Below are 11,883 nucleotides of genomic sequence, written 5' to 3' on the forward strand. Positions count from 1 at the left end.
TGTTGGGCTGGAGTGATAACACAGTGGGTAGGGTGTCTGCCTTACACGCAGCTTACCTGGGTTCGATTCCTCTGCCCCTCTTGGAGATCCCGGCAAGCTACTGAGAGTATCTTGCCCGCACAGCAGAGCCTGGCAAGCTCCCCGGGGTGTATTCATTATGCCAAAATAAGTAACAACAAGTCTCACAATGGAGATGTTACTGGTGCCCACTCGAGCAAATCGATGGGCAACGAGATGACAGTGATACAGTGATACTTTTGCACATTCTACTGAACAAGACTATGTTAGTCACATTGATGCCAGCATGTCGTGACATTTCTCTCAAGTTCGCCAACAAATCTGCTATTTATTTTCTCTGCAGGTCTTTACCGAATGAACAAGGAAACAATGGACACAATAGTTCTGCAACAAACAATTTGGGGAGTATTATTTTTCTTCCAGTTCATGATTGGTTTTATTGGAAATTCACTGCTACTCATGCTATATGTCAAAAACTCTCTGCAAAAAACGAAACCAATAGATTGGATATTTACCCACTTAACTCTAGCCAACATGATGACAGTTTTATTCGCTGGGATTCCGGAATTAATATTTTTCTTTGGAATAAGAAACTTTCTGAATGACATTGGTTGTCAGGCAGTTTCGTTTCTGTACAGAGTGGGCCGGGGTCTTTCCCTCTGCACCACATCCTTCCTCGGTGTGTTCCAAGCCATCGTGATCACCAACAAGCATGCTCAGTGGGCGTGGCTCAAATCAAACATCTACACATGCATTTCTTCTGCCTTTCTCTTTTTCTGGGCACTCAACATGCTGATCTATATCCGGGTCATCTTGTTAATGAAGGCCCCATTCAATGTTTCTGGAATTGAAAGTATTTATAACCTAAAATACTGTATGGCACATAAGTCAGAGACTCGGGGAGTATCTGTATTTCAGGGAGGAATGCTTTTAAGAGATTTGCTGTGTGTGCTCCTCATGATCTGGACCAGCGTGCACATGGTAAAGTTCCTCTTCAACCATCGCAAAAATGTCCAGCACATCCTTAGCCACAGTCTCTGCCCACAGTCCTCTCTTGAGATCAAGGCCACCCACACCATCCTGGTCCAAGTCAGCTGTTTTGTCTTTTTTTACTGGATCAACTGCTGCCTGACCATTTATGTAAAATTCAGTCCTGAGGTCCAAGGGATAGAAAACATCACTGTTTTTATTTCTTCCTGGTATCCAGTGATCTGTCCTTTCTTGCTAATAAAAGCCCACCGGGGCCCCTTTCTGAACTGCACCTTTGTAAAGATGAGGAAATCTCCACCAACCACTGCAGTCAGAGACTTGAATTGCTCTCACACTGCCTGTGACACTAAGTGCTCAGGACAGAAAAACCCCACTGCAAAGTTTAAGTGATGGGGGCTGGAGAGATAGCCCAGTGGGTAAGGCACTTGCCTTCAAATGATTTGCACAGGACCAGGAGTAATTTCTTAGTTCTGAGCCAGGAGTAAGTCCTGAGCATCACCAGGTGTGACCAGGGAAAAAAGGAGGAAGTGTGAAGGTTTTGTGGTGTAAAACAAAAGAAAATAATATCTTATACTTATACATATATATATTTCTTTTTGGGTCATACCCAGGGATGCTCAGGGGTTACTCCTGGCTCTGTACTCAGGGGTTACTCCTGGCTCTGTACTCAGGAATTACTCCTGGTGGTGCTTGGTGGACTATATGGCTTGCCATGGATTGAACCCAGTTGGCCGCGTGCAAGGCAAACGCCCTACCCGCTGTACTATCACTCTGGCCCCTCTTATATTTATATTGAGAAGCAGAGGATTCCTGAGTATGATCATAGAAAAAGGGGGGAATGTGAGAAGCAGTTAGTTCATCTCTTCTTGCCCTTGTCATAAAGACTGTAGGGGGGCAGCCTTGGCCATGAAGGATATATGACTGAGTTAATGGACTAAAAGAACTACCTGGTGTTTATACAGACATGGAGCTGGAGAGTCAGGAGCCGGCACACCCGTGTCTTGTATCCTGTGTCTAACTGATAAGATGTTTTCTTGATGTATGGGAATGTTTTGTTTTCTTGATGTATGGGAATGCCTTGCTTTCTTGATGTATGGGAATTGGGAATATCTCCCTAATTGGGACTCTTTTCTTGTTATATTGTTCCTGTAGGCTTTTATGCATTTATGAAATTTAAGTTTATTTCTGCCTGTGGAATTGTTTATCTTTGAGCTTGTTCCTGAGGCCTGTGTGCCCAGGATGGCTGTATAAACCCTCGGCTGTAAGCCCTCGTGTGGAGCTCTGACCTCCTGCTTCGGCAGGACAGCTCGACCCCAGCTAGCGGAATAATCAAGTCTCGGTGTGTTTTGCAATCCCGCTGGACTCTTTGTCTCTCTGAATACTGAGGGGTGGCCTTGATCCCAACAACATGCAAGTCCACAGCTTACTTTACAGATTGAGAAAATGAACTGTGAATTGAATAAAACACATTGTAGAAAGCTGCACCTGTAAGAGAAAGTTTATTTCCATTCTGTCTAGGGAAAGGGGATTCACACTGGCCGTGAAGGGGATTCACACTGGCCATGCTCCGAGCTCCAGCCTTGTTTGGCTGCTTGCAAGGCAAGCACATTCCCCTCTGTACTCTTTCTCTCTGCCCCCTTTATTTCATTTATAAAAATCATTTCAAATATTCATCTTTGAGAATATTGAAGTGGCTCTAGGAAACAACCTAGTGTGATGCATTCCTCAGTTAATGGGGTGCTGGAGAACAATCCAGTTCACCCTGCATGGCAATTTTTCTATCCCACTGTGTATCTCTCCAACCCCGGTAAAGTCTTCTAATAGAATAATTCTGGGGTAGGGTTGGGGTTTGAGGGATAGGAGAGCAGGTATGGTGTTGGCCTTCACACGGCCCATGTGGATTCAATCCCCAGCATTCCATACGATCTTCTGAATTGTTCCTGAGTGCAGAGCCAGAAGGAACTCCTGACTATCTCCAGGTGTGACCCCAAAAGCCAATTAATAAATAAAGTGTTGGTTTAAAAAAAAATAGTGTGGGGACTGGAGCGATAGCACAGCGGGTAGGGCGTTTGCCTTGCACACAGCTGACCCGGGTTCTATTCCCAGCATCCCATATGGCCCCCGAGCACCGCCAGGAATAATTCCTGAGTGCATGAGCCAGGAGTAACCCCTGTGCAAAAGCTGGGTGTGACCCAAAAAGAAAAAGAAAGAGTGGGTTGGGGGAAACAAAGCAATGGACATTATTCATTGAGTTCCAAATACTTTCCCTAACTGCGTAAAACATGAATTTACAAGTTTTATAAACGAGCTCAAATGAAGGTAAGAAACCATCTGTAAGCAGTATAATAGAAATCTGTATAAAATTCTCCCAGGTTGGCCGAGGGAGGGCCCCAGCGGCTCTCCCCATCGGCGCCCGGGTTCAGGGGTGGTCCCAGGCTGCTCGCCCAGCAGGGGTGGCCCAGGCCATAGGGCAGATGGCAGAGGAAACGAGGGCCAAGCCAGTTGATTGATCAGTTGCCGTTTATTCCATTCTCTCCACGCACCTGTTCCAGTCTCTCTGAGCTCCCCATTCTAGTCTCACACTACCCCTCATTCCTGTCTCCTCCTGTCTCTCCTGCTCATCTCTCCACGCTCCACCTCGCAGCCTGGGCTCTCTCTCTCCTCTCTGGATTCTGACTCTGACTCTGCTTCTCCTCCAATGACTCCCTGACTCCCCTTTTCTGCCTCTCCCCACTTGTCTCTCCACCCCAACTTGTCTCCCTCCACCTTGCCCTCCAGGCCCATGCTACACCCAGTCTGGTAGCAAAATCAAAATAAGAAAGCCCTTCTGACTGCCCATCAGGCTCACTTCGGAAACACCACCTGGGGGCATTCCTCTCCTCCTAGGGTCTAAATTAACATCTTAATATTAGTTATTTTTGTATGGGCACAATAAGAGATACATTGAGGCTTGTAGGGCAGCTCTCCTGAAAACATCTTGCCACAGACTCAGACTACAGGGCTCAGGCCAGATTAATCATTCCTAACCCTAGCAGGTTCCTAACCTAGTTATTATCTTTTGGATCATGACAGCATTTGCCCATGATCAAGCTCTTAACTTAAGTATTAGGCACTTTGGCCAGGCCCATCTCCATGCCAGGGTAGCACATAGCTCACCGCTTGCCCTGGGTCCATCCCATCCCTCCTCAAGGCCCTACCTTACTAGGAAGTAAGGGCAGCTGAGGCTTAAGTCAAGAGAATGGATGCCCAGGAGGAAAATATCATTTAGAGTAAAATGACTCTCAGGTTACAAAAGCATAGCATTTACTACTGTCTTCCTGTGCCCATACAAAAGGACGTGGCTCTGAATAAACGATGCAAAGGACTCAAAGAGAAGAGAAAAACATATTTAAAGTCAAGAGAGCACAAAGAAAGAAATTACTAATAAGCACGAGGAAAGGGAGTACTGTGATGGGAACAACCCAATAAACCTAAGCTACCTCTGGCAATGTTATCCTACAGATGTGACTCAAGACATTGAGTAGCTAATTCAAGAGAAAAAGGAGAGAGACCCAAAGAAGAAAAGTGCCTTATCTAGAGGGATGCTGGGGTTTGGGCCGGGGGCTTGGGGGATGATGTTAGCAAAACTAAAGACCTTGGTGGTGGGAAATATACAATGGTGGAGGGATGGGTGCTGGATCATTGTATGACTAAAACCCAATTATGAATAGCTTTAGAATGATCTATCTCAGTGATATACATTTTTAAAAAATTTTAATGAATCGCCATGAGATACAGTTACAGATTTACAAACCTCTGTGATTACATATCAGTCATACAATGATCAAGTACCCATCTCTCCACCAGTGCCCATTCTCCACCATGTTCCCAGTATTCCTCCTGCCACCCCACCCATTTCCCTGCTGCCTCTGTGGCAGGCACTTTCCCTTGACTCTCTTTCTCCTTTTGTGTGTTATGTTTTTGGGTACTAAGAGGTCATCATATTCAGCCTGTAGTCTACTTTCAGCACCCATCCTGAGAGAGCCCTCCTAGTATCATTTACTTGGTGGTCCCTTCTCTATCTCAGCTGCCTTTTCCCCCAACATGTGAGACTGGCTACGGATATACAATTTTTAAAAAAAATTTTAATGTAAAGTTCATGCCCAATTCAATCATTTTAATCAATGGCTGAATAAATATCAGTAATCCTACACACAAAAAAAAACAATTTGAGTAGCTTGACTTCCCTTATTACCAGTGAAATCTCAATTATTCCTTAAAAATAGGTTTTGTGAAGTAGCATGAGTAAACATCAAGTGAAGAACCATCTATTCTAGATAATCTACAAACATATGGGAAGAGGGCAGGGGTTGCATGAGGTGTGGGCAGAGAGCAGGATGAATGTGGGTGATATTTGATTCAACATTAGCCAATCATTGGGGTTGGAGTGTTAGTCCAACAAGGAGGGCACTTGTTTTGCATGCAGCTGACCCAGGTTTCATCCCTGGCATCCCATAGGGATGAGAAAATGAAATCATGAAATTTGTATATAAGAGGATCAACATGGAGAGTATCATGCTAAGTGAAATTAGTCAGAGAGAGGGACAGACATAGAATGACTGCACTCATTTGTGGAATATGAAGGAACATAATAGGAGACTAACACCTAAGGACGGTCAGAAATAAGGGTCAGAAGGATCACCCAGGACTTGGAAGCCAATCTTATGTGCTGGGCAAAAAGGCAGCTGAGATGGAGAAAGGAGCACTAAGTAAATGATGTTTGGAGGGATTGCTCAGGATAGTAGATGCGTGCTGAAATTAGACTATGGACCAAACATGATGGCCATTGTATATCTGTATTGCAAACCATAACACCTGAAAGGACAGAGCGAATAAGAGGGAATTTGCCTGACACAGAGGAAGGGAGTGGGAAGGGTAGGGGTGGCAGGAGGGATACTGGGAACATTGGTGGTGGAGAATGGGCACTGGTGGAGGGATGGGTACTTGAACATTGTTTAAAATGCAATTGTGAAAGTTTGTAAGTCTGTAACTGTAACTCACCATGATTTATTAAAATAAAAAAGTTAAAATAAATTAAAAATAAATTTAAAAAAGAAATGGAACAATTGGGATCCTTAGCAGAAGAAGGTGGGTACACTGGTGGTGATGGGCAGGGTATTGGAATTTATGTACATGAGAAACCAGAATTAACAATATTATGTCAAAGAACCTAGTCAATTAAAGTTTTTGTTTTAATTTCTTCTAGATTTTATTTTATTTTTGTAAATTTGTTCGCATAATTCATTACTTTTGACATTCAAACACCAATCCCACCACCACTGCACATTCCCATCACCATATTTTGAATGTTTCTACCCCAAATCCCAAACCGTGCCCCACAAAGCAGAACAAAACAATTTTGTATTGCTTGTTATGAATAATCCACTCAAAATGGTCCAATAAAGTTTTCTTAGAGGAAAAGAAAAATGAAATGACATCTGCACTGTTCATTGAAGCAATGTTCACAATAGCCAGAATCTTGAAACAACCCAAGTGCCAGAGAACAGATGACTGGTTAAATAAACTTTGGTACATCTACACAATGAAATACTGTGCAGTTCTCAGGTCATGGAGAGTATTATGCTAAGTTAAAATGAATCAGAAAGAGAGGGACAGACATAGAATGGCTGCACTCATTTGTGGAATATAAAATAACATCGTAGGAAAAAAAGGGCTGGAGTGATAGCACAGTAGGTAGGGCATTTACCTTGCACGTGGCCCCCTGAGTTCGATTCCCAGTATCCCATATGGTCCCCCAAGCACTGCCAGCAGTAATTCCTGAGTGCAGAGCCAGGAGTAACCCCTGAGCACCGCCAGGTGTGACCCAAAAAGCAAAAAACAAACAAACAACCAAAAAACATAGTATGAAACTGTCACCCAAGAGCAGTAGAGATAGGGTCAAGAATATTGCACCATAGTTGGTAGCCTGCCTCATGAGCTAGGGAAGAAGGCAGCTGGAATAGAGAAGGGATCACTAAGTCAATGATGGTTGGAGGGATCATTACGTATGGCAGATGTGTGCTGAAAATAGATAAAGGACCAAACGTGATGGCCTCTCAGTATCTGTATTGCAAACCATAATGCCAAAAAGTAGAGAGAGAGTATGGAAGAAATTGGCTGCCATAGAGGCAGGGGGAGGGATGGAGGGGGTATGCTGGGGACATTGGTGATGGAAAATGTGCACTGGTAGAGGGATGTGTGTTCCATCATTGTATGACTGAAACTCAAACATGAAAGCATTGTAACTGGATCTCACAGTAATTCAATTTTAAAAAAGAATTATGATTTATAATCCTTGTTTTCCTAGGTCAGTGGAGATTTGATTGTTCCCACAATAAATACCAAATTGAGTAGAAACCTTAGAGAAAAGCAATTACTCTCCAAAAGTTGTCAGAGCTATTTGATCAGCTATGAGAACTTTGGATTCCTCTGCGAGTAGCCAATTATCCCCAAGTCTGTTTTCTGCTCTGCTCCTGCAGGACTCCGCAGTCTCGGGCTGACGTAATGGGAAAGTTTCTGAAGGGAACACCTGAGGGGGACTTGCATTAAAAACTTTTCTAAATTGATCCTTTTGCAGCTCAGACAGTAATTTGTGAGTCCATGGGCACATCAGAAAGTTTCCTGAGCTCCAAGTGACAGGGTCTGTGGGGACCAAGTAACCAGTGTTTTTATAGCCCTGGATTAACACACAGGCATTCACCCGCAGCCTGGCAGAGGGTCCTGTCAACTTCGCCAGCCTCAGACTCAGTAAGTACCTCCTGTCTCTGCTCCTGCTTGAAGGAAGAAACAGGGATTTTTCTTAGAAAATTTTCCTTTCCCTGGGGCTGGAGAGATAGAGCAGGGGATAGGGAGTTTGCCTTGCACGAGGCTGACCTGAGTTCCATCTCTGACATTCCACAGGGTCCCCAAGGCACCGCCAGGAGTATTTCCTGAATGCAGAGCCAGGAGTAGTCCAAGCATCACCAGGTGTGACCCAAAAAGTCAAAGAAAAGGAGAATATATTTTTTCTGATCCTGTTTTTGAGAAACATGCATTACAATGCTAAGCTCACCTGAGTTCTGAGTTCCTATATTTACATTCTTTTATACTCATTTTATAATTTTCTCATTTTTTAAATAATGTGTTTTGTTCTTTTTTGTTTTTGAGCCACACCCAGCATTGCTACAGGGTTGCTCCTGGCTCTGCAAGTAGTAATTATTCCTGCTACTGCTCGGGGACCCTAGGGCATGTACCCTGGTCAGCATAGTCATTCCTGTGGTCAGCAGAAATTACTGTGGTCATGCTCAGGGGATAAAGGGGATGGAACCCTGGTCAGCAGCATGCAAGTCAAGCGCCCTACCACTGTATTATCACTCTAGCCCCATCAATTTATGATTTTTTTGTTCTTCTTGGGTCACACCCAGCAATGCACAGGGGGTTAGGGGTTAGAACTGGCTTTGCATTCAGGAATTACTCCTGGTAGTGCCCTAAGGACAATTTAAAAAAACTTCGTTTTCTGGGTGTCATTTTCTTTTCTTTCTCTCCTACCCAGCTCTTCATGTATTTCTCATTGAGTTTTTACTTTTCTCCCAAATGCCTTTTTTTCACGTATTTTTCTCAGCTCCTATCATCTAATAACCAAAATGTTAGAACTGTTGGGGGCGGCATCCATAGTGCAGCGGGGAGGGCTCTTGCCCTGCTTGCAACTGACACAGGTTCAATCCCCAACATCCCATAGGGTCCCTGAGCCCGCCGGGAGTGATCCCTGAGTGCAGAGCCAAGAGTAAGCCCTGAGCACTGCCGAGTGTGCTCCCCCCCAAAAAAAAAATTAGAACTATCTTATCTAGTTCAGTTTAGTTAAATGATTTTAGGGTTGATCGGGGATTTGTTTTATAAATTTTAAAGTTTTTGATTTTTGGGCCGAATTTGTTCCCAATTGACTGGGTTCGATTCCTCCATCCCTCTCGGAGAGCCCAGCAAGCTACCAAGAGTATCTCGCCCACGTGGCAGAGCCTGGAAAGCTACCCCTGGCATATTCAATGTGCCAAAAACAGTAACAACAAGTCTCAGAGTGGAGATGTTACTGGTGCCCGATTGAGCAAATCAATGAACAGGATGACAGTGCTGCAGTGCTTAACTTTGGGGATAATTTTCTATTACAATAACAGATTATCTGATCCATAAAGATTTTATGCATTCATGCGTCTTTTTCTGTCATCAACAAAATCTTTCTACGAGTTTAAAAAGTTTTGACCAACAATTCCTTATCATTGTCACTGTCATCCCATTGCTCATCGATTTGTTCAAGCGGGCACCAGTGACGTCTCTCATTGTGAGATTTATTATTACTGTTTTTGGCATATTGATTACACCACGGGTAGCTTGCCAGGCTCTGCCATGCAGGCTCGATGCTCTCTGTAGCTTGCTGGGCTCTCCGAAAGGGGTGGAGGAATCAAACACGGGTTGGCCGAGTGCAAGGCGAATGCCCTACTGCTGTGCTATCACTCTAGCCCAACAATTTCTTATACCAATTGATATTATTTTATAGTAGTATTGATGTTGCTAATCTTTTAACTTTGCAACTATTTTAATGAATTGTGCTGTCATAATGATACTTTTGTTTGAAGGTTTCAATATTAGACAATGTAGATCATTCATTAATACTGAATGAAGAAATATAACAATTAATCCTTTTCAATATTCAACTTCTTTATTTCTTTATCATATTTTGATAATATCATGAAATAAAGTGAGCTGTGATTGTTGATATTCATACTTATGACCTAAAATAATGAGTTTGTCAATTTAATATATTTTGTTATAATTACTTTGAATCAATAAGTTTTCCCTTATAGTCATAATATTTTATAGTACAAAATTTTTGTGTTTGTTTGGGGCCACACCCGGTGGTGCTCAGGGATCACTCCTAGCTCTGAACTCAGGAATCACTTCAGATGGGGTGCAGGGGACTTTAAGGGACGCCAAGGATCAAACTCTATCAGCTGTGTTCCAGGCAAGAGCCCTCCCTGTTATGCTATCGCTTTAGACCTATCCAAGATTTTTGGTTTTTCGGTTGGTTTGTTTAGCTTTTTGGGTCATATCCGGCAATGTTCAGGGGCTTCTCATTGCTCTGCACTCAGGAGTCACTCCTGGTGGTGCCAGGGGACCTTATAAAATGCCACGAACAAATGGGTCAGCCTCGTTTCAAGGTAAACGCCCCACCTACTAGACTCTCAATCTAGCCCCAGGAATGGAATTTTTCAAGGAGAGAGGTGCCTGTCTCATTTGTGATATAGTAATCTGACTTATTTTGCCAAATGTGAAGTCAATTATGTTAATGTTTCCTAAAGTTATGATATTTTCACTTTCTTATGGATTTCCTAATTGCTTTCAATATTTTTCTTGTACTACTTTATGGATTTGCTTTTAGGCCACACCAGACTGTGCTCAGGGCTTACTCCTGGCTCTGTGCTCAGTGATCACTCCTGCTGGGGCTCAGGGGATATGTGTTACCAGGGATTGAACCCAGGACAGCTGCATGCAAGGCAAGTGTCCTCCCCACTGTGCTATTGCTCCAGGAGTATTCCTACCTATGCTATTTTGAAAACATTGTGAATTATTACACACATATTTTGCTGTTTAGTTAAGTAAATTGAAACAAATTCTTCTTCAGATTAATCCTTTTATTGTGTTTCATTCATGACTGTCCTACATTGGAAATGTGAAATCTCTACTTTTATCTAGCTGAAAAATTACATCTCCCAAAGAAAATAAAATGAGTTTATTCTGATTGCTAATGACATTTTTTTTTCTTTCTTTACCACACTGGTGGGGCTGGAGTGATAGCACAGCGGATAGGGCGTTTGCCTTGCACTCAGCCGACCCGAATTCTATTCCTCTGCCCCTCTCAGAGAGCCCGGCAAGCTACCGAGAGTATCTCGCCCCCACAGCAGAGCCTGGCAAGCTACCCCTGGCAGATTCGATATGCCAAAAACAGTAACAACAAGTCTCACATGGAGATGATTGCCCGCTCGAGCAATTTGATGAGCAATGGGATGACAGTGATACAGTGATACCACACTGGTGATGCGCAGGTATTACTCTTGGCTCCTTTACTAAAGAATTACTCCTGCCAGTGCCCAGGGCACCATATAGGATGGCAAAATGGGCTGGCCACGTGCAAAGCAAATGCCTAGCCACTATACTATGGCTCCAACCCCGATGACGGATTTTTTTTAGAATGAGCAGAGTAAGAATGTGTGAGGTAGGCCACGACCAGAGTGAGATGTGAGGATAAACAAATGTGAGAAGGTGATGGGATAGGTACTGAGAGTGGCTTTCCTGAGCACTGAACCACCAAAATGGAGCAAGCAGTGGCTTAGGCAGTGCCACCAGATCAGGATCTATGCAGGAAAGACAGTGATTTGGGCTCAGTCAACTTATCTGCAGGGAAAGCAACAGAGGTTGTAGGTGGATGACTAGAATTTCAAAATGAGTGACTGAGAATCAACAAGAAGTAGGCTTGGAATCAAAGGGAACATTCCAACCCTCAAGTGCGGTATTTAAGGAGCAGGAAGGAAAGAGACCCGCACAAACAAAAGGTTTCTTTTTGTGGTTTGTGTTTGTTTATTTGATTTTTTTATTGAATCACCAGGAGATAGTACTGAAGCTTTCAAAATGGGGTTCCTATCATACATGTTGGAACTCCAACGCCCATGCCTCCATCAGTACAGTCCCACCATGAATATCCCCCATGTCCAACCTACTTCCCAACCCCCTCCAGCCTGCCTCTCTGGTTGGCACTTTCCTTCTCTCTCTCTCTCTTTCTCTCTCTCTCTCCCTTTCCCTGCCTCTCTC

The 11,883-nt window shown here is 43.6% G+C and overlaps 1 protein-coding gene across 1 annotated transcript; it reads left to right on the plus strand.

Annotated features, from left to right (window-relative positions):
• Nucleotides 1–372: 372 nt before the first annotated feature.
• On the plus strand, nt 373–1,398 carry LOC101543928 (vomeronasal type-1 receptor 4-like). The gene has a single exon (XM_004615085.3). It carries the CDS (start codon nt 373–375, stop codon nt 1,396–1,398), a length of 1,026 nt encoding a protein of 341 aa, XP_004615142.3.
• Nucleotides 1,399–11,883: the final 10,485 nt, after the last annotated feature.

Source organism: Sorex araneus, chromosome 2, assembly GCF_027595985.1.
Source record: "Sorex araneus isolate mSorAra2 chromosome 2, mSorAra2.pri, whole genome shotgun sequence".
NCBI classification, from domain to species: domain Eukaryota; kingdom Metazoa; phylum Chordata; class Mammalia; order Eulipotyphla; family Soricidae; genus Sorex; species Sorex araneus.